This window comes from Silurus aristotelis (assembly GCF_946808225.1).
Source record: "Silurus aristotelis genome assembly, chromosome: 4".
Classification (NCBI taxonomy): domain Eukaryota; kingdom Metazoa; phylum Chordata; class Actinopteri; order Siluriformes; family Siluridae; genus Silurus; species Silurus aristotelis.
The window spans coordinates 25,009,273-25,033,207 of record NC_139577.1 but is presented as its reverse complement, the minus strand read 5'-3'; the positions used below and the strand labels follow the sequence as shown (position 1 = coordinate 25,033,207).

Genomic DNA, 23,935 nt, shown 5'->3' with positions numbered 1-23,935 from the left:
CGAATTTCAAATTCCAATTACAAGAGTTAGAAGTGAAGCTGCTAGATTTAGGAACCATTATATAATTGGGAATTTAAAAATGAGCTAGATTAGTGGGTCTTGACCAACTGTACATGAACACTTGTGCACAACTTAAAGTTTAGCTTTAATAAAATAAACATCAAACATTGCACAGAGATTTGTTGCATCACACACACACGCACAAACCTGAAATCAAAAGGAAAAACCATGGAAAGGTATGCGGTGACATGATTTGAGACAAGCAAAAGTCAAAGCGTGCAGCATTACCTGACATGGCTAGAGCCTACAGAGGCGGGTGCAGCAGTCTGCTCAGGCACCTGATCGGCTACCTGCAGCCCAGCGGCAAGCTGATTGGGCAAAGCTGCAGAAGCGGACAGAGAGACAGATGCCGTGCTGGTGGAGACCGCAGCATGCTGGACAGGCGTACTGCGCAGGAAGTTAGGATTGCATTGAAATCACATAAAAAGTCATATATATATAGACAAACAGCAGGCCTGTTTTAAGTGGCTGTCTGAAAATATACACACAAGAGCCTTACGTTTGCATGCGTTAATCAGCAATCTAAGTTCTGCAAGGCAACTGTGTTAGTATCATGCAATATTAGAAGCTCCAGCATTCCTTAGTCCAGTGCTACGATGTTCATCAGGGAATAGGGGGGATAGAAACTAAAAGCACTGACTACAGCATTAATCTCTACACAACTAGTCAAGTACTCAGTAGCCCGCTCTGTAAATGAAATGCACAGAGAAGTCATGGGTCACACCACATTTTCAGGAACTACAACATATTGTTGTAAATATACCAGGTGGACTTCTATCATTTTAAAGTAATTTGCTGAGAATGATTGGCACCCTCTCTAAAGTCATCATGCTGGATAAAATGGACATTATTTAGTATACCTAATAGACCTGGATTTATTGACAATCTTATCGGGCAGTATACAAAATAACATTTTTTAGAAGTGCAACTTGTAGAAAAATATAGTGGCGTGGGGAAAACCCACTAGATGTTGCTATGTCCAAGTCCTAATCAAAATTGAGCTTTTCTGCCACTAATCCACTTTGCTACGGTGTTTTCATTGCTACCTTGCTAGAAAGTTTCATCATGCAGTGAATGTGTTGGTTTCTCTTTAATATGTACCACAGCGAACTATAAGTGTAATCAGTTTGTAAACCATAACGAACTTCAAACAAGCAGTTAACTTGTGACTTCTCTTCTGACGTCAATGGACAAAGTTGCAATGTTTGAATAACGTTTCACCTTTTAACATGAAAGATATTACTGATCAGTGATCATGTCAGCACTGGTATAAAAGGAAACAGTGTTCAGCTGAGTAAAGAGTGATGATGGGCATGTATGTGTTTTCTATTGCTCCACAATATAATTTGTTATCCCTGTGCCTGAATTCTGGAGTTATAACATTTGGTAAAACAGTCAGCCTGCCTAAAGGTGTCTAAAATCTTGCTATCGACCATTATTCATTCTGTTATATAGTTGAATAACTTGTGAAATTTATATACTACATGGACAAATATTCGCGGACACTCGATCATACATGTAAGTTCTTTTTGAAAATCCCATTCCACATTTAGGCCCCATTTGCTGTTATAATAACATCCACTGTTTAGAAAAGATGTGCCACTAGATTTTGTAGTGGTTGTGGAGATTTGTGCTCATTAAGCCACATGGTATTACAAAATACAAGTATTGATGTAGGGTGAGGAGGCCTGGGGTGTAGTCAGTGTTCCAATTTATTCCAAAAGTGTACAGTAGGGTTGAGGTCAGAGCTATATAGCAGGTCATTTAAGATCTTCCACTCCAACCCATGTAACCCATATCTTTATAGAACTTACTTTGTGCACAGGGGCATTTTCATGCTGGAACAGGTTTGGGTCTCCTAGATCAAGTGAAGGGTTAGGATGTTATCACTTACAAATACATTCTATACAATTTTGTGGCTCCAACTTTGAGAACTAACCACATATGGCTGAAAAGGTCAGGTGTCCCAATACATTTGTCTATGTAGAATAAAAGTCTAATTAATTTGATTTATAAAACGATACTAACTGTCAAACTCCACCATTAATATAATCTATGCTGATTTCAATAGCATCAGCTGTTTTTAATCCTTCCTTTGCCAAGACAAGGGCGTCATTGATTATAATGGTAAAATGAAGCATGGTCTGCTTTGTTCATCTTTGCAAAAGGTGCCAATAATTCAGCAGCACTGAAGCTATATTTACTTCTGATCAGAGCAGCTCAGGCTAATAGACCCTGCAATATTTTAAAACCAGTTATCACCCCTGAGCAAGAGCATACTAAAATAAAAACAACATTTTGACCTTTTTACATCACCCCAACACAACAGTACCTCGTTTTGGAAGTTTTTCATATATAGTGCTGTTACTGTTACAGATTCAATTGCTTTTGGAACATGGATGTGGGAGGAAACCAAAATAAAAGAAAGGATGTGTGGGTACAAATGAACGTCTGTGGATATAAGTGAAACAAAGAAAGAAAGTCATCTCTGTGATTACCAGTGTGTTAAAACAATCTCAAAATCTTATAAACCGAGCGAAAACCAAATTGTAGTAGCTAAAGCATTCTGCTTTTACTATTGAACTTATTGATAAAGATTGATGCTGAGGCAGAGGAAAGTAGATAAACGGCAGGCATTTAGCAGCAGCAGCCTGGTGGTGGACTGATGGCTGACCCCTCATACACACAACAACCTTTCCAAATCATCTCCACCTATTCTTCCTTCCACTTAAGCTCACATTGAATTTGAACAGAAACCTGAATCATAAAATTTATACAATTCCGACATTGTCAGATTGAAGGCTTTTGGTCTTTACAAATCACTGTGTGTGGTCAGATTGTTCAGTGCTTCAGCTGACTGGATGTGTAGGATGAGTGCACAAGCTGTGCATGTACTATGTGTAGTAAGTAGGTGTGTTTGTAGGCTGTGTGTTCTCGTTAGTGGAGTGGAGGCAGAAGGACAGTAGGGAGAAGTGAGAAGCTCGAATAGGACACATAGCACAGGAAACAAGAGTAAGAACTATTTGTTTACTTCTACTATCACACTAAAATACATAAGTGCACATCTAAAATTGACAAACTAACACTAACCATTGCATGGCATGGCAGTAATCTGTATCTACAATTACTTGAAAAATAGTGTGACATTGTACACATCCCAAACAGCAGCTTATCAAAAAAACAAAAACAAAAAAAACATCTTCAGTTCAAAAACAGATACTATTATTACAATGTACCATTTTACTTAGATTACATTTCAATCTCTTGAGAGAAAAAAAAATTGAAGAAAAGTCTTTTCAAGCAAACCAGCACCACCTGCTGACTAACATTCCAGATTGAGATCTTCATTATTCTTCTAACAGTTTTAGCCATTCCACAGAACCAACAGGTTATTGAACACTTCAGGCACAATTTCCTTAGTCAATTTCAATCCTGATGATCGCTTTGACACACTTTGGTGTTGTGATTTCTTGTGGAAACCACTTGAATCAACTAATGAGACATCATTAGCTGTTATATAGTTGTTAGTAACATATTCAGCAGTGTTGAATAGTGGTACTCTAGAAGAATTGATTCACATAGACAAATTGGAAACTACACCATATAGCTGAACGTTTGTGGACACTTGACCATAAGATTTGTATGTGCTTTTTGAACATCCTATTCCGCATTTAGTCACCATGTGCTATATTAACTCCCACATGGTCCACTATATTTGGGAGTGTGGTTGTGGAGATTTGTGCTCTATAAGCCTCAAGAGTGTTAGTAAAGTCAGCTACTGATGTAGGGTGAGAAGGTTTGGGCTGCAGTCAGCATTCTAATTCAACCCAAAGATGTTTAATAGGGTTGAGGTTAGAGCTTTATAGCAGGTCACTTAAGATCTTCCATTCCAACTCATATCTTCATGGAGCTGTCTTTGTGCATTGGCATGCTGGAACTGGAGTTTGGGGAAGACCTAGATATAGCTGGAGTAGTCAGGCATCTCAATACTTGTGTCCATATAGTGTATATTTGTCTCGTAAGCTTTTAAAGCACCAGTAAGTGTCTTTACAGCCAATTTACTTTTAGTCTAAACACTGCCAAACCAATGTGCACAAAAAAAATCAAATATATAAGACCTACCACAAAACTGCATAATAAATTCAACTTCTGAACTGAAATACAACACAGAACCTTTGTCATTTAACAACAACTGTCAAAATGCGAATGCATTTATAATGATTGAAGCTTTATCAGAGTTATAAAAGTGGATAGTATATTTATACTGTACAACATATGATTGTGTACTCATTATGGTTTATTCATGCTTTTAGAGACAGATAAAAAACAACTGGAAAGAAATGACAGAGTGAGTTGAGAGAGAGATATTTGATGGTATGTCAGTAACTGGATGATAAATGAGAAAAACTAAAATTAAAGTAAATTAATTTCAATTATAATCTTAATCATTATAGTCATCATAATAATCATAACATTAAAAATAGAAACATATAAGTAAACAAATAAACAAACATATATTATACAAGTGATGCTGCTGCTTTTAAGAATACAAAGAATGGCAATGTGATTAAGCTAATATTAAATTGTAAGACTAAATATTGGGGATATAGTATGTATTTAATAGGTTAGTAACAGCAGTTACCTGAAAGAAGGAAATCCTACAGAAAATCTACAAACCCAATCCAAAAAGAAATTGGACAATGTGCAAAATGTAAATTAAAACCTAAAAATAAAAATATGGAAAGAATTTAATTATTTGCAAATCTCATAAATCCATATTGTTACACAATAAATTAAGTTCATGTTTACCACTGTGTTGTATTACATCTTCTGTTTGTACGCATCTGAGAACTAAGGAAAGACCAGTTGCTGAAGTTTTGGGAAAGGAATGTTGTCCTGTATGTGTCTGCTACAGGATTCTAACAGTAGCTCAACAGTTATGGGTGTCCTTTGTTGTATTTTCTTGTTTTATCATGTGCCAAATGTTTTAAAATGGTCTTGACTTCAGGCAGGCCAGTTCATTACCCAGACTCTTCTACTAGGAAGTCATGCTATAATAAATGCAGTATGCAGTCAGCATTGTCTTGCTCAAATATGCGAGGCTTTCTTTAAAAAAAAAAACGTTTTCTGGATGGAAGCATTTGTTGCCCTAAAACCTGTATATATATCGTTTGGCATTGATAGAGCCTTTCTAAATGTGCAAGCTGCCCATTCCACAGGCACTATGCACTCTTATACCATTAGAGATGTGGTGTTTTGAACAGTGCACTGATAACAAGCCAGATGGTCCCTCTCCCCTTTAGTCTGTAGGATGTGTTGTACATAGTTTTCAAAAAATAAATGAAAATTTAGATTCATTTGACCACAGAAACGTTTTCCACTTTGCCTCAGAACATTTGAAATGAGTTTTGGCCTTCTTCTTTGCATGATTTCCTTTACAGAATCATGTCTGTTTAGGGCCTGAGGATCACAGGCATCCAATATTAATTCTCGCCCTTGTCCCTGGTGCATAGAGATTCTTTGAGATGTTTGATGATATTATGTACTTATGTATGATATTATGTATGATGGGATATTCAATTGTTTGGCAATTTTATGTTAAGGAACATTATTCTGAAAATGTTCCACAATTTGAAGACACAGTATTTCACAGACTGGTGAAGCTGTGCCCATCTTTACTTTTGAGATACTTTGCCCCTCTATGTATACCCTAGTATCTTACTGACGTACTGAACCTAATTGGTTGCAAAATAAAGACTATTTCAATTTAATAACACTTCCTTTTTTAAGACTTTTGTTGCCTCATCCCAGTTTTATTGAGATGTGTTGCAGTCATCAAATTCAAAATGACGACTTTTTCTTTAAAATAATACATTTCCCCCTGTTGAAAAATTGTAAGTTTTTTATGTTCTATTGTGAATAAATTATGGGTTTATGAGATTTTTACATTTTACACAGTGTCATAACCTTTTTTTAGAATTAAGGTTGTACACAATGGTATAGGAGATGAATAATTAAAGTCTAAATTGTCATTGACAGTACATATGTACTTATGAATTATAAATGAATAAGTATAAAGCATGATGTGTATGTACAAATGACTCGATGAGGAGGAAAAAAGAGAAATGAAGGCAAGAAGAAAGGTCAGCCATCAAGTGCCATCACTTGCAGAGCATGCATTGCGGGTAGAGGGAGGCAAAGCGGAAACAGGAAAAGCCTACATGAGAATGGCCAAGCAATTAGCAGTGGCATCGAGTGAACCCAAGAGCAAACAGCAGCCAACAACAACAACAGTCCATGGCACAGCCATCAGTATTTCCCTACATCACAACCAAACAAGCCGAATTACCTTCAGAAACAAGTTCTTGAAAGGTTTAACGACTCTCTACTCGCAAATACAGATTTCCTTCTTGCCTCTATTATCTCTTTTGCTGGAAGGAAGCCAGACAGCCAATGTTGCAGAGATCGTTTGGTTTCCATCTCCCTCATAAGTCGTCTCAGCCACAAACCAGCTCTACAGAAAAGTTGCTATTCCTTGGATTGAAATATAGCTGAACATCTTTCATAACTGCTTAAAGTGTATACTATCTGACTGTATATATGCTAATGACTGAAGTACCCAATCCTACTATATCTGACTACAAAGTGGTAAAATATTGTAAATGCTATTCCTGAAATAAAAATCTCTTCTAAATGACACTTTTCTCTAAGTTACAGCTGAGTACAAAGGTTTGCATCTATGATTAATGGATCTAAAAATAAATGGTAATATATATAGTTTTATATATTTTTATATATAAAATATATAAAACCATTATATCCTAGTGTATCCTAACATGAGAAAGTTCCTCTCCATTACTAGGTAGAGATGTAGCGATAGAAATTACAAAGTGCTACATCTCTACCTAAAGGGAGCAACACATCAGCACTTGAATCCTTTAGTCCCTACAGCTAGCTCACCTCTTCATCTGTATGCTCTTCTTATAACAGATTGGCGTCAAAAACATGAAACCCTTGTACAAATACCACTAACATCATTACAATGAACATCACCTAGACTGCTAAGTAGCCAAGCAAGAACCTCTGCAACTCATCACAACTGCATTGTATAACTGTATCACGTTCTGAAGTTTTGAATAAAGTGTTTACTGTGTCTCTATGGCTTTCAAGTTGGATTTTTCAATGAAAAGATATTAAACAATAAGTGAAAATGGTGCGAGACGAAATACCAAATCAACACTGACATAACAATTAACATATCGAATCGACATAACAAATCAAAACAATATCATAACAAATTCAAAATTTTTTTTTTAATTGATGACAATGTCCCCCAGGTCAGCTTGTTGTGAGAATAACAATAATACAGCAACAAGCAACAATTTAGCCCCAGAATCACTGAACACACTGCAGATAGGCAAACTTAAATAGACTGAACATTTTTCAGTGTGAAAGTTCCTTTTTAGGGCATGAGATTTACTCAAAAAATGCAATCCAAACTGATGTTTTGCTGTTTTTTTGTCTAGTAGTAACATTTTAACATGCACTATTTGAACTAAATGTTTTATTTGTAATACAGAGGGAACATAATTGTATGCAAACCTTTGCACTCAACTGTAAACTCTCAGCACAGCAAATGCCGAACAGCTCAGTGGCTCTGTTTATAATCCTAAGTAAATGAAGAAACAGACATGTCTAAGGCTTTTAAATAACTCTTCCTGGCACCATGTGGTTTAATGAACTATTTGAGATCTGCAAGAAAGAACTGGAAGCTGAAGATCATGTATCTGCACTGCATGCCCTGAGCACTCAATGTGCTCTCTCAAAAACTTTCTAAATCCACAATGATTTTATCCAACTACAATATATGATTTAAAGATTACACTAGCAAGTGAATAAAAAGTTACACACTTTATAATCTCTACCTATTATACTATGTGAGGTTCATTTTCATCTTTTGATATGTAAATGTTTTGTTGTGTGACCCCCTAATCAATAATCGAGTCATACTGCAGAAATCGCTCAATAATACATTCCTTTTTTATTTATAATCCAGATCCTTTTTTGCAGATTTCAACATTTCAACATGCAGATTTCTATTAAATCAATTTCACAAGTAAATTCAATCGAAGCAAATTGCCAAGAAACCTGCCCAGTAATTTTCAGTTAACAGTCTTATGGTTTTCATTTGCTTATTATCCTAGACTCAGATACAGAGACAGCGTGAGGAAACATTACACAACGGCCAAGACCTTCTATAAAATGTTCTACAATCAAGACACAGCAAGAGTATACAGCATGAACATAAAATCTGTCCATGGGGCTGTCCTGATTGAACCAACTGTCTTCTTGCTCAGTTTATCTCTCTCTCATGCTTTGACTGCCTACTTTCCACGACATCATCCGCCTTGCGCTGTCTGACCTGAGCTCTTTAGTGAGCTAAGTTAAGGATTTGGGCAGACAGGCCGTTGTGCCAGCCTTTCAGTTTGGCAAAACGAGGGCCTTTAACTCCTGCCTCAAATATTTCCCTGTGGCATGAAGAAAGATATAGAGGAAAAAAAGAGACAGACAAGAAACAGAAGAAAGGTGTGAATTAGGGATGATGACCTCCACTCCAAGATCACTGTCCAAGATCAGCAAGTGTTCAAATACACTGAACATCCTGAAACATTGGCCCTTAAATGAGGCTATACTGTATCTTACATGTGAGATTGTATGACTGTTTAAATTTGACAAATGTCACAGAAGCTACATTCTAACAGGTTCTTTAATGGTTCTTTGTATAGATTAAGATTCTTAGTGTTCAATTCTGAGAAAGTGTAGAATGTTAATGTATTATGAAAGTAATGTGCCAATCCTTTCTATTAAAGCTAAACTATACCTTTTTAGTAAGATTGTTTGTTGACATTTACTTCTAAGTAAAAGTAAATAGGTTTCTAGTTTTGACCTCTTTCTTTCTCCAAGAGGAACCGAAAAAGAACCACCAGCTCATACAGTACAAAGCTGCAAGAATTATAAAATGTGTGTGGGTTGATAAGATATGATGATGTTTGTTTAAATGAATTTCAGCACAGAGAGGGGTCAGGCTAGTCCAGGTCAGTCCTTCAGGTTTCGAATCAGGATTTATCTCAAGGGAGAATAATTCGATGACTTTTGCCACCAGGTGCTGCTGCTAGCTGCCTACCTCGCTCTTGTAAGAGCTTTCTCATCTGGGTCTTGCACTGCAGAAGAAAAAAAAACAAATGATAGAAGAATATTAGAGAACAGTCACTCTTACCAATCTCTGTATTGTTTAAATAAAGACTTAACCTTCATGCTCTGTTGCATCGGTCGTAATTCATATAATATTGATCAAACTTCCAAAAGCTTCCAAGCCTGTCCCCAACAACCGAACAGAACATGAAGGTTAAATGGTGTGTTTGTTTTTGGAGAGCACACTCACTGTATTCAGTGCCGGTGATGTGGGCGAGGAGGCGGAAGGACTTGGACTGCAAGTGTGCAGCTCTCCGTGTCCACTCAGCAGGCTCTAGCACTTCTCCGCTGGCATTCACAGCCTGATACACTGGGGAAGCACTGTCTATAACACGCTCTTTAACAGGCAGACTACTGTAACCACAGAGAGAGCCATGACCATAAAGCACACAAACCTCAGCCAACACAGCCTGAGGTTTATACAGTATGAGTGTACTGTGTGAATGGGTTAACTGCAAAAAGGTCCTTTTGTGATATTTATCAATTAGTTTTTTTTTTTCCAACTGGATATTAGTACTTGTTACATTTGTTTCTAACAAAAATAAAGTTACCAGCGTTATCTGCTTTCAGACCTTTGATTTTTTTTTTAAAGGGAAAAGGCAGCACTCTCTAGCATAAGCCGACAAACATGGGACATCATTGCTTTCTAAACAGCGGAAGCTTGTCTACAATATCACTAACAGTACAAACATTAAGTTAGCTTCAAACTCTTGCCCAGAAGGATGACAGAGAAGAGCAGTGATATTGTGGTTCCCACATATAGTTTTTGACATACATAAGTGAATCAAATCATCTCATAAAGTAGCCGAAGTGACCAAAGCCCATTTCAACAGACCTTTCTAAAGTATTAAAATATTCTTTAAATTTACAGTTCCCAAGTATTGCAACAGAAAAGTGGCCAACATATCATCAATGAATGCATGCAACATCTACAGCCAACAGATAGGAAATTGGATTCTTTTTCCCTAATCTACAGCTTAAGATGAGTGTATGTTCTCATGAGCAACATCAAGTATGCAATCAAGTATGAACCTCAGGTGAAGATGAGGATATAAGGGAGGCTTTGAGATAAGGTTTGTAACATGCCAAATTGCATGAGAAAAAGAGAAAGAGAGAGAGAGAGAGAGAGAGAGAGAGAGAGAGAGAGAGAGAGAGAGAGAGAGAGACTGCACTTTAGGGGAAGTGTTTGATGAATACATGAATTGAGCTACTTACGGAAGAGAAGTGCCAGAGAGAGCCTCATCGCTGGGAAATATCACCCAGCCGAGGCAGCAGAGGGGCACAGAGGGACAGCAAAAGGAGCAAAGAGGAACAGCAGAGAGGCAGCAGAGAGAGGGTGGAGCCATGGATGAACATGAGTGAGGAGGGGCAGAGTGTGCAATGAGATGGACATAACTGACCTGCCATATTGACATTTATGACAATGTTCTGAAAATCACCCTACAGTATTCTCTCAGCAAGAACCATTATATACCACATACATACAGTCTTAGAAAAAGGCTTTCTTTATAGGATCTTTATACAGGTGATGGTTACAAACTTTCTAAAAGAGTTTCTACTTAGAAACCTACTATCAGAGATGATTTCTCAAGGGTTCTTTGAATATTTAAGGGTTCTGTTTTACACTATAATACACCTATAAACTTAATACTAACACAACTAGCAAGACAGAAGCTCAAACGTAAAAAAGACATGACCTTTCAACCAAAAACCATTTTAACAAAAAATTATCATAATTTTCAATGAGACTTCATTTTAAACTTAGTTTACTAAAGTCTGTGTGAGTTTGTGTTATCTTGCTTTTGCACAACTGCACAACTCATTCTATTCAAGTCGTTTGAAATCAAGAAATCTATACTAGCAGTAAAAGTTTTGGGCAAAACTTTCTTGCTCTTTACCACTATTTCAGAATAACAGTAGTTAACAACACAAATGCAGTTACAAACTGAGCAAGAAACAAGCTAAGCAAGTAAAGAAAAATGTGAAAACACATTTTGATTGACAAATAAAATTATGTGCATAATAAATGCATAAAATACATAGGAATTAGCAAAACATTATCATTATTTGTCTAAGAAATCTTTACCATAAGCCTTTATCAAAGATTCTTCAAAGGCATTGAAAATGTACACAAAACTGCACAGCTAACTAATATCCACAAAAACACTCAGAGTAGATGCAACAACACACAGGAACACATGTAACTGGAGACTACAGCTAGTGTTCCCACTAACGCACTGTACGCACAAAGCAACACGAAATCTTAATAAACCCGATCAGGATTCCTTGTATACGAACTACACGATCAACAGAGAAGAATGAGTACGAGAGAAAGGTAATGACAATCTTGATAGAAATCTTCAGCACATAGCAACAGCTGAACCAAGCACAGCTATTTGACAAGCACATAGGGAAGGATAGCTCATGCAAGCAAGAGAGAAAAGATACAGTAAGAGAAAGGTAAGTCAGTGCATTTGGTCTTACCCGGACATTTCAGCCCCTCTGGCCTGAGACTGACCAGCGATTGCGTCCATGATGGCATCCTGCGAGTACATGCTAATTGGAGTGTTGTACTGAGCATGGATGATGGTGGCCTTTCCTCCTGGCCCCTTCACCTCAATGGGCTTGTTGGTGGAAAGAGCCGTGTCCTTCAGGGCAATTGGGTTGAAACTGGGCATGTACTCATTGCTGTGAAGTTGGAGTTAGATGGATGTGGGGAAAAGATTACAAAAGAGGGGGAAAAGTGGGATGTAGTGGGAGCAAGTGAGAAAAGAGGTAATCTACTGATATCTAGAAGGTAAGACATGCAGAAAAGAAAGTGTAAAAAGTGCTTTTGCAGAAAACGAGGCGTTAAAGGAGCTACAGAGCCAAATTGTGTGAAGGTAATCTGATTTGATGTTTTATTTATTCTTAATATGAAATCAATAGTGTCATTTAGACATGTCAATATTCTAACCAAAAACTAGAGTTGACACAATCAGGTACGGTGCAAATTATATGTCCAAATGAGCATGCCAATGCATATCATTTAGCTCCTTTAAATACCACAAACAAAAAAAAAAAGATTCCTGCACATGTCAACTAACAACCATAAATTCTGGCCTTAACTCTTTGTCACAACATTGTATCAGTCTATGTCTTCATCATGCTGGCCACAACAAATGATCTGAATTTGAGCTCTGAATATGACAAACATGCAGCTACAGAGATCATCACTCTATCCATTCTACAGTCCTGCCATTCCTAAGCACAGCACGACACAACACAGCGCCACACACTGACATACATGAAGCACAGACTGGTATGAGCCACACAAATTTGCTTTTTTCAATAAAAGCAAAAGTTAATCGCAGATTCTCAGAATTTAACTGACAATACACACAATGCTGCACAAAAATCAAGAACCTAAACACGGCACAGACATGCACAATAACAGCACAGCACTACACCACTCAGTGGCATGGTACTAACTTCATAGGCATGTTGGTAATAACCTATGATGGCAGAAATAAAGAGAGAAAGAAAGGAACAACAACAAAAAAACATCTGTTAACATCTGTTAAGTGAGTCACAATCTGATGCTGGGTCTGAATCTTTTCCTTATTCAATATATGGTTCATTACTTCAGGTGCCACCATTTTGTAGTGGTGGCTGAAGTTTTTGTTGGCAAATTATAATCTCTGGATATTTTAAAATAAAATCAACCAATATACACTACTTCTACACTACAGTGGACTCTATATGGCTTAAAGGTTGTGGACACCTAATCATCATACTTTTTTAAAATTCTTCTTCAAACTGTTACACCAATTTGAGAGCAGACAATTAGACAGAATGTCTACAGAATGTCCCTTGGAGTCAAAATAGTTGCGTGGCCTGCACAGATCCCTGACCTCTACCCCATAGCACATTTGGGGTGACCTGAATTGACAACTGTTCCCTGGCCTTTTGACCTGAAATCAATGCCATATCTGAAAAACTGAATAAGCAAATACCTAAAGCCAGCAACTAAATCTGGCATGGGATGTTTAAAAACATGTAGTGTGAAGGTCAGGTGTCCACAAACTTTAGGCCAAATAAGTGCAGAAAGATTTCTGTTCTCTTGGAAAAAGAACTGCTTCTGCCGGCTCCCAGTATAGTGTTCTATATAGAACAGTCTGTTTTCTTGTAATTGGGAAAGTGATTTTAGACAGAGCAGGGTGCTGAACAGAATTTTCTCAAGGAATTAGTCAAGAAAATCAAGAGAAGGTCTGATAGAAACTTGTGGACAACAGAGGGTCAAACAAAGTTGCTACTAGGCTATACATCTAAAATATGTGTAGTGTACCTCATACAATTAGCAACGCTATTGCCTCATGACGTAAACAGAGTCATTGTGCTACACTAATCTACAAGCACATCTTTTAGAAAAAGGGTGCAATGTTGAGATAACATCAATCATTACTTAAAAGGTGAACTTAAGAGGGGTTGAGCTGTGAGAGTGAGAGGAAAGGAGGATATACTGCTTTGACAGCTAGACACCTGAAACTTGACAATCCCTTGCCTTTTATAGAGTGAGATGTAACAGGTGTCTCTCTCTCTCTCTCTCTCTCTCTCTCTCTCTCTCTCACTGCACTAATCTCTTTAGACTGGAACAGAAATGGCAGATCTCAGTGTTTTTTATAGAACAGTAACCTCATACACTTTAAGAGTACAAAAACAGTTTATATTTTACAGGAAAGTAAAATGATCTGAGTGCTACATTTAGTAAATCGGTAAGTGCCTGTTTGTGCCATGGTGCTACACTTTATGGCCAAGGTTTGTGGACACATGTATAATAAACCCAGAAGTGCTTGATGAACTTCTCATTTTGTTGTTATAATAACCTCCACTTTTCCAGTAGAGCTTTCCACTCAAAATTGGGGCATGGTTTAGGGGATATTTGCTCATTCATCTACAAGCATATTAGTGAGGTAAGATGCTGATTTTAAGCCAGAAGGTCTGGGGTGCAGTTAGCATTTCCCAAGTGTTCGGTGGGGTTAAGGTCAGACCTCTGTGCAGACCACTCAAATTCTTCCACTCTGACCTTGGCAAACCATGACTTTTGGAGAATGCTTTGTGCACAGTAACACTGCAATGTTGATATATGTTTTAGTGTCTTTAGTTCCAGTCAAGCAAAATGGTGATTCTTGAGCACACAAAAACATCCCAATACAGTTGTATCCGTTTAACATTGTGGCACCAGTTTAGAAGCGGTCAACATATGGGTATGATAGCCAGGTGTCCACACGTTTTTTGCTGATAAGGTAAGATATAATCTACACTCAAACACTTTTTCGGTAAATCATCAATAAATATTAATTTATAATAATACAATTCCGAAACTATTACATAAATTCCAATAAATAAATAATAAAAAAAAATGCCAAAGCTGTTCAGCGAACATATGACAGAGAATGGACAAAGGAAAGAGGATGCGACCATATATGAAGTAATAATTTTCTTGTTACTAATAATGACACTCACAGATTTTTTTCACAGATTTGCAAATAAATGTAACTGTTTAGATCTGAAAACAAATAAATATCTGTTAAACCAATCCAGTGAGCACTTAATTGTCAGAATGAAGTGACCATTACTGTTATCACTTGTGGAAGTGCATTGTCCAGAGTATATCTGTCCCAAACACACTAAATATTGTATCTGGTTAACAAACATTAATGTCTTCATCGTGCCTTAATGGTGTGCTAACATTTGTACTCTATTGTAAAATAATGACATATGTAGAATATTAGACCTTGAGATCAGTGCCAAAGTGTCCAGAAGGTGGTCCATTAACTGGGCTTTGGTAGCTTTGCAGTAAATATTATTTTTGGTATATTTTAATTCAAATTCAGATGGAAATAAATGGTCTGCTGAGATTAGATTGAAGAATGTATTTATTATTGTGGTCAGTATAGCGTCCAGTCTAGATAGTGTAGATAACTGCCTTTTGTAAAACATTGGTTTATGTCAGAACACCTGTTGGAAAGCTGCCAGCAAGAGTGTGTGGTGTGAACACATGACCCTGGCATGAGCGAACACAGGCCTGATGAAAGTTCATGGCCTAGACATTATGGGAACCACTGCTGTATCAAATTACTGCTTTTCACACTGCTGTCATCCTTCCGTCACATAACACATGCCAGTTAGCAGCCAGGTGGGTCAAACCACTTGCCTCAAATTTAATAAAGGTATTTATATCCTAATTAGGAAATATGTACAAAGACAAGTGTATGAACATTGCATTTCTTGAATTTGCTTCAGCATCATAACCAATCATGCTGATTTGTTTGTTAATTCCCCATTAACATTTCAAGTATTCAGTCAGATGAACTTAATATTACCACAGCCTCACCTGGCTACTGGCATGTTGCATGTACTTAATATACCTGCTTACATACCACAGTGGCTCGCCTGAGCCCAAGCTTTTAGCTCTCTCCTGAAGCATGGTCATTTCTCTCAGCGTTTCTGCTGAGTACAGTCCAATTGGGGAGTTATACTGCTGTCTCTTTTGTGTGCTAGAGGACTGCCTGGGTTCCTGTGTGTTGCAGTGGTAGGAGTTTGTTTCAGGACAGGTGGAAAGATCACCATTGATTTGATAAGAAAGGCCCTTAAAGAAGGAGACACATGGATAAAAAGGGGTAAAGAGAAAACCTACATGTGAAGTTCTCAAACACGGAGCCCCAAGAGAGTTAGTAATTTGATCATTAAAAAAAGAAATTGTGGTGATCATTACTTATACCTAACATAATTTTTACTGTAATATATTTAATATTGCAGTAAGCTGTTATATTTTATAATTTAAGTGATATAGTTATAAGGTCCGATTAACATAGAAATTTCACTTTGAATCCAACCACTGTTAAGATGATGAAATCAAACTGTACACTTCCAGAATGGGCGTGGTGCCATTTGTGTCCCCAAATAAATTACATTTATGTATGTAAATATTATTTTTTCTAATTTGGAAGAAAACTGTATTATGTACCAGTATTATAGGTACACTCTTTCTTAAAATTTAATCAACAGAATGCTTTTTAAATGTTATTTTAAAGTGTAAAGCAGTAAAGTGTGAATCTATTTTATATCTCATGCTTGAAAAACAACCGTGAGTCATCAGTTACAGGTTATAAAAAATACACATTTAAGTGTCCCATAACCATCACTCTGCTGTGTTACCTGAACACATTAACACCTATTACATATTTGGATTTATCAAGTCACATGTTGAAAAAAAGCAGCTGAATGTGAAGTGAAAAAGTGATCTCATTCCCCATTCAGCTCCCATTGGTTTTCATTGATATTGTAATGTTGGGATATAAAGTCACTCGTCTTACACAAATTATAGATTGAAAATTGTTACACAAATGATAGATTATATAATTAATTACTTATTTTAAAAAAGCACAATAAAAATTGCATTTAATGTATTTGCTAATTCCATGTAATGTTAAACAAACAGGTTTGCTGAATAGACTGCACATTGTTTTGCCACCACTGGAGGTCATTATTGGCATTATCAGATTTTCCACAAATGTTGACACAAGAAAACTGACATTTCACAAAAAAATTAATATATTCTTGTAAAGGTTGTGTACCCAGAGGCACATGGTCGGCTCTTACTATCCTAAAAGGATGCTTCTGTGTAAGCCTGTGCAACAAATGGAGCAAAAGATTTATCTATGCTGACTCTTAGGCAGCTGTCTCATATGAGAAAATCTCAACAAATTATAATTTGTAGCTATGGGAAAATAGAACATGATTTCTATTTGATTTAAAGATGCATCGAAATTCTTTAAGCTTAGTTATCACATACCTTCTGGTGAGGGATGACAGGAATCGAAGTGTCAATTCTTGGTGCAGTCATAGAGACAGGGATTGGACGCTTTGACCTAAAGCAAAACAGATGTTTGCCAGAGTTCATTCACTGCATAAGACACAAAGCTGATTGAAAAAGCAATCTCCATGACATTACTGATTCTGATCTTAACGAATGCAGTACCAAGAGAATAGAGACAGAACTGAGGAACACCTAAATAATGTTACACATCCCCTACAAGGCGTAATATCTAGGAGAACTTAAAGCTGCAAACTCATTTCGACAAAGTGAGCTAGAAAGGACTTTGGGAGATCTTTCCAGCCAGACTCTACAATTTGTTCTCACAGCATGTTACCATGTCCCCATCCTTTCAGTGTGGACAGCGGGATACATCTAAAACTATAATCCACATCCCACAGAGCACTGGAAGTTTCACATTAAAAACAAAAAAGGCAGACACCACTGCACTCCAGAATGTAAATGTTTCAGGCTGTTGTTTCGTGTGTATTTTAGGGCTGTGTGTGTGTGTGTGTGTGTGTGTGTGTGTGTGTGTGTGTGTGTGTGTGTGTGTGTGTGTATGTGTGTGTGTGTGTGTGTGTCTGTGTGTGTGTGTGTGTGTGTGTGTATACTGTATGCATTAATATATACTGTACATTTATATCCTCCACTCTTATGGGAAGATGTTACACTAGATTTTGGTGTGTGCTTGTGGAGTTTTGTGCTCATTCAGCAACAAGGGTGTTAGTAAATTCAGATATTGATGTAGGGTGAGGAGGGCTGGGGTGCAGTAAGTGTTTCCATTCATCCCAAAGGTTTTCAATAGGGTTAAGGTCAGAGCTCTATAGCAGGACAGTCGAAATCTTCTACTTCAACCCATGTAAACCACATCTTCATGGAGCACAGCAGCATTGTAATGCTGGAACAGATTTGGGTATCCTAGTGCAAGGGAAAAAATGTAATGCTACCACTTCCAAAGGAATACTATCCAATTATGTGTCTCAAGGTAACAGTTTGGGGAAGAAACATGGTTCATTTAACAGGTGATTTAAACATATACTACAGAAATTGTAAATAGAGACTTCACAATGAAGCAGGATTGTTTCTGCTATTTTCACTCAGTGTGTCTCTGATTGTGTCTCCACATTATATCTGTCCCATTAAACTGAAGTGCCAGAGGCATGGCTAATTTGTTAAAAGGAAACATGAAAGAAATTAAACTCCTGTGACCTTTATCTGGCAAAACACTGCACAATGTCTCATTAATACATTCACACATCTTACCAGACACAACACATTTGCAGCTATCTAAGAGACCTGGTAGTAAAAAAGATAGTGGAGGTTGCCATCAGTTTCATTTTCTGGTTCTACAAATATAGTAACCTTATTAGGGAGGATTAAAAAAAAAGGGTGAGCAGCTATTTACCCAAAATGAAAAAAGCAAATATATTGAAATAAAATGAAAAAAAAAAAGAAAAAATAAAGCTGTATATTACATTTTCAACTCATGGTTAAAACTCATGGAAATATGAAACCATGTAGTATTAAAAAAAAATATTTGAACGTAGAACAGATTGATCAAAGTGAAGCACTTTTTTGTTAAGTTCCAGGGTTAAGTGAGAGAATGAGTGGTTGTTTTAACCCCTCAATCCTTCATGAAAAAGGATTATAAAAGCACCCTAGTATTGTCTTGGTTGGTTTGTTATTATGCGGCATTTATGAACTTAACTTCTTAAAATCAGCAAGTCACCTAGCCAAACTTGTACTTCAATAACAGCACCACATTCCCACTTTTTAATTTTCCTGTCTGTATTTGCAAGATAAACACCCCCACGTGACACACATGCACATAAACACACAGACATGAAAGAAATACTGGCACCATCATACATTAAAAAAAATATATATATATAAAGATTGCAAAGAGCAATTTAAACTTTTCTAAGAAATACGATATCATATATTTGACTAGGGCTTATTTATTTTATATGATTTGATTAGGGTCCATAATAATAATAATATATTTGTGTGTGTGTGTGTGTGTGTGTGTGTGTGTGTGTGTGTGTGTGTGTGTGTGTGTGTGTGTGTGTGTGTGTGCAATCCCATGAGAAGTGCAATCTATAATAGAATAGTCTTTATTCACATATACTTTACAACACAGCACAGCACAGTGAAATTCTTTTTTCGCATATCCCATCTTGCTTATTACTCTTCTAAATTATACACACATATGTAACACACAAACACATACAATACCATTGCAGGATGTTTTACCTGGTCATGGTAAGGGCCAGGTTAAAGTTGGCACTCTTGATTTTATTCTGAGCCTCCAGGTGAGTCATCCCCTCAGTGCTGACACCGTCGATGGCTACGATGATGTCACCCTGGCTCAGGTTGCCTGAAGCTGCTTTGCTCCCAGGAGAAATCTATGGAAAGACAGCAAAACGGTTATCAACATATTTCCATATCATCACCTGGGCAGAACATGGGCCAATAACTCCAACAAAGTAGAGAATAATGTGATTTCATAAACAAGGTCTTGTTGTTAATGAAATAATTACTGTTCCCTATATAACATAGAGGCTATGTTATAATCAGCTTTATATGCAATGATACACTGAGTGGAACACATGAGCCCCGATTAAAGCTGATTATTATTTTGATATATATAACAGTTGCTATAACAAGTCTAACAATCGACAATGGCACTGAATCAATGCCATTTTAAAAGGAATAACACTGTAAATTACACAGCAATCCATAGCAGCAGAATGATGCGCATGATGCTGTGTCAATAATAACGTTTTCCCCCTAAGGAAGAGTTTCCTCACAATCGGATTGACTATAATTAAAAAAAAAAAAAATGCATTAAATCAATGGTTGCTTCTTGTATCGTCATCTCTTGTATCATCAACTCCATCACAATTATAAACTTAACAAAGAACAGGCCACCTATGTATCTATCTCCATATTGTCCTTTGTGTAAACCTGTTTCACATTCACATCTCTATACAGCAAAAGAACAAACACAAAATAAAAAAACTTTTTTTTTTTTTTTTTACTGTTATCTCCTGTGTATGGCTTTGTATTAAGCTCAAGCATTTAAACACAGCACATGAAACAACATCATGCTGCTCTGCTTACGTCATATTATTATAAATATACTGGATAATCAGATACAAATGTCTGTGTGCTGACATTTCTCTTCAAATCTATTATATCATTGGGCTTTTGGTTGGGTATTTCTGTCACCACAGATTTCCTTTGCTAAACCGAGTCCATTCATTCTCCCAGGTTGTGTATTAAGAGCAGGGTTTATAATAGCTATTCTATCTATAGTATAAATTGGAATGAAGTGTTACAACCAGACTATAACTGATTATATTTTCTAGGGTTTTTTTTTTTGGTTTTTGGTTGTTTTGAATCTATTCATTTATAGAACATTTTGTTTGTACTATAAGTGATTTATAAACAGATTATGGGCTTCAGTAGCAGTGTAATTTGAATAAAAACTTTAAATTGTACTTTGACTAAGGCTGCAGGTCTAATTAGTAAACAATAGTGCAACTGAATGTATATGTGAATTGTAGGACAATATTGAAATATCAAGCAACAGGTCAAAATACAGTAAAAAGTCTGACCTAAGCTTCTAATAAGCATATGATTATTAATATAATAGTGGCTTCTCCATTTTTTACAACCCAAAAACTCCACAATCATACCCACTTAATTTTTATTGCCTGAAAAGACCAACCATACAGTCCTGAAATCTCAATTTTCCTGTGTAACCTAGATAAAGTTAATTCGGTGCACCAGAATCCCCTAGTGAAGCAAACAAATGTCTTTCATGTTGTTTCAGTGATTTGAAAATGTTTTCAGGTGTTTCTTGTATATTGCCACAAACACAAAAAAAACCTACGTCTAGGTATTTACTTTCTTTAAGGCTATTTCGTAGTGTGTTCATCTTGTATCAGTTTCCTCCTGTTCTAGCTCGCTTTCATTGTCCATACACAATACTGGAAATAAGACTACTACCGCTTGTAAAAATTGTTTCTGCTTGAAAGAAAGGGAAGTGCTGATTTCACTCTACTGAATGCAACACTCTGTCTGATCCCCTTTCACTTTAATACTTACAGGATACAGGATAAGATTTCCAGACATATGACTTCATCACATACACATGCTTGACACAAATAAATCTACAAAAAACATGGACAATATATTGTCCCATATATATGAAGCAATTTAGTCCTACATGTCACTTTTATCTTTCATTTTACAGATGTGTGTATGTGCAGTCTAAGAAAATAATATTGAAATCTAAGTTATACTCTTTTAATGTTTATATTACCCACCTCCCCATGTAAAACTAATCTAATCAAAAAATGTACAGACTGAGTGGTTTTGACATGCACATATATTTGTCCTTCCTATTGTCTATAGAATACTATTTAAAGCATCAATTGCCAAGCTATCAATGCAAACCTTGCTAAAATAAAGGAAGAAAGGCAGAATTGTCAAAAAACTCCTCCTAGCCAGGTACATGCAGATGAATAACTGTTTTTGGCATTTATCTGTGGATGATGGACAGAAATACCTAAAGCCTGAAATAGAAATCTATGCAGGGAAGCTCTTACACTAGGTCTAATTTGCAGAGGGTAATTTTTATTTTCAGGCCAACAGAACTCACTGGCTCAGTCCTGGGACTAACCACATGACCTGTTTTATAGAGCGCATTCACCCTCAGTGTTATAAATGTCATATCTATTTGACTCTTGGAGCAGACTGAGACTTCTGACATCTATGTAAAGGTTACTATGGTGACGATAGTGTAGTGCTGCTGGGGACATTGATGCCTTCTGGCTAATGACTCTGTCCCTTAGAGGAATGTTTCTGGAACCCTCGGGATGACCTCATGCAGGTGCATGATATGAGATCCTGATTTTCCTGACAGATCTCATCATGTGGCAGCTCATTCAATAGTTTGGTTTTGCTTGGATACACAGACGAGCACTGTAATATCTAAGGGTGCTTGCATTTTTTGAAGCACATGTTGCACTTAAAACCAGGTCCAAATCTGCTTATAAGAATTACTCGAGCCCCGGCAAGCAAAACCTTGTGCAGTTAAATACTTATAAATAAAACAATAAAAGCAATGACATGCTTTTAGATTTAGAGATTAGAGAACATGGATGCTTATGCACTCTATGTGCATAAGCATCCATGTTCTCTAATCTCTAAATCTTCCTGTCCTTGCAAAAAGTTTATTACCAATAAATAAAAAACTTGAGAACTTCTCAGATACATTTGCACGTGTAATGTGAGGCCAAATCATATTTATTTATGGCACTGTGCTTTCTAACTGATTTAGCCAAATTAACAGGGTGAGGAAAACCGAAAGTAGCATGTATTAGCATGTAGGATTAGCGACACCGGCTCACACTTTAACTCTCTGCGCTCAGCTCATTCCAGATGATGCCTGTGTGAATGGGTGGCTGATACGCCAGTTCAAATCTCCTGTTCCCTCACAAACACACACAAAAGATCTGTTCTCTGTGCCAAGAAAAGCAAAGAGGGTGAAAGTAGGCTAGTGAGAGAAAAGGTAATGAGAGGACATAGACAACTAATAAGACAAAGGTTAGGGGTTGGAGTGTGAGGAAAACTGTTCATGATATCTGACTTCATTATTATCGCCTGTTGTTAAGACAGAAGAGTGGGATTAAAGAAGATGAGCTACTGGATTAATGTTAAATTCATGCCAGTACATTGTGTCTACATATCTGAAGGAGTGCACATAACTGACATTTAAATCTGATACTAGGGTAGCAAAGAGTGGTTTAGTCTAAGGTAGTCATAAAAATGAACATCTATATAAGGGGGGGTGTTAATGATAAATGTCACCATGAGTCAAGATGTACAGTATGATTGGACAGTTATTTCACCGTTTAAGATTCTGATCAAAATACTATTAATCCTATTATCTGTAATTCGGTAAATCAACTAAATCAGTGGATTAGAGTCGTTGTGTGCCTGTTTGTGCCCCTTTTTTTTTCTTTTTTAAATAAGATTATTAATATTAATAATATTAATAATAATAATAATAAATGGATTTAATGGATTTATTCTGTTTACTTTTGGTTTTTGGTATACACACAAACATGTAAAAGTTGAATATATTACATAAATTATTTTCACTTAAAAAAAAGATTTTGACTTCCAGTTTGTGTGTATTCATTTTCATTCTACACAAAATGCCTTATTCTATTTTATTATACTACGATAAACTGAAAGCGTAACACCCATACATCCACTTAGTCTTAAGTGGATGATAGAGATAATGTCTAGCTAACAACTATATAAAACTTTTTTAATGATATATTCACCACAGAGAGGATGGCAGAGGCTGGTTTGCCTGGGTATGGGAGCTTACTGTTGATATATATAACTCTCCAATAGTGCTGAGCTGACCTTCAGCAGTGTACTAAAAACAACCATGCCTGTCAGCACACTCAGCTATTGGCTCTCGTGGCACAGTCCAGGCCGGGAGTGGTTGAAGAGCTGCTGCTATTCAGGTGGTCTCTTTAGGATACGCTAACATAAGCAGCATGTTATCTAATGACTGTCTGGAATGGCTGGAATCACAGAATATAGAGCATACTGTATTGCACTGAAGATAGAAGATATACATTCTAATAATAAAATACAGACTATATTGTATATCTTCAAAAAAGTAGTTCAGTCTGCAAAAGCTTTAAAGCTATAAAGTTTGGAAAAAGACTTAGCATT

General features: G+C 36.7%; 1 protein-coding gene and 1 long non-coding RNA gene across 22 annotated transcripts in view; one reads left to right on the top strand and one right to left on the bottom strand.

Annotated features, from left to right (window-relative positions):
- The window catches only part of ldb3a (LIM domain binding 3a), a 45,529-nt gene that overhangs the window by 10,425 nt on the left and 11,169 nt on the right, over nucleotides 1–23,935 (bottom strand). For 6 of the 21 annotated variants that reach the window (XM_083538335.1, XM_083538324.1, XM_083538325.1 and 3 more), the window contains exons 3-10: nucleotides 19,424–19,575; nucleotides 17,150–17,225; nucleotides 12,784–12,806; nucleotides 11,797–12,000; nucleotides 10,528–10,557; nucleotides 9,503–9,666; nucleotides 9,245–9,281; nucleotides 289–447 (exon numbers count right to left, since the gene is read on the bottom strand). In XM_083538335.1, the coding sequence (XP_083394461.1) occupies nucleotides 289–447; nucleotides 9,245–9,281; nucleotides 9,503–9,666; nucleotides 10,528–10,557; nucleotides 11,797–12,000; nucleotides 12,784–12,806; nucleotides 17,150–17,225; nucleotides 19,424–19,575 (845 nt within the window). Of the gene's footprint in view, nucleotides 1–288; nucleotides 448–9,244; nucleotides 9,282–9,502; nucleotides 9,667–10,527; nucleotides 10,558–11,796; nucleotides 12,001–12,783; nucleotides 12,807–15,734; nucleotides 15,944–17,149; nucleotides 17,226–19,423; nucleotides 19,576–23,935 lie in introns of all 21 variants that reach the window. The other 15 variants (XM_083538342.1, XM_083538331.1, XM_083538341.1 and 12 more) reach the window with 11 other exon arrangements.
- LOC310724443 overlaps nucleotides 3,522–23,935 on the top strand; it is a 430,012-nt gene continuing 409,598 nt past the window's right edge. The window contains exon 1 of the long non-coding RNA XR_014533063.1: nucleotides 3,522–3,532. This is a non-coding gene — a long non-coding RNA (uncharacterized lncRNA). The remainder of the gene's footprint in view (nucleotides 3,533–23,935) is intronic.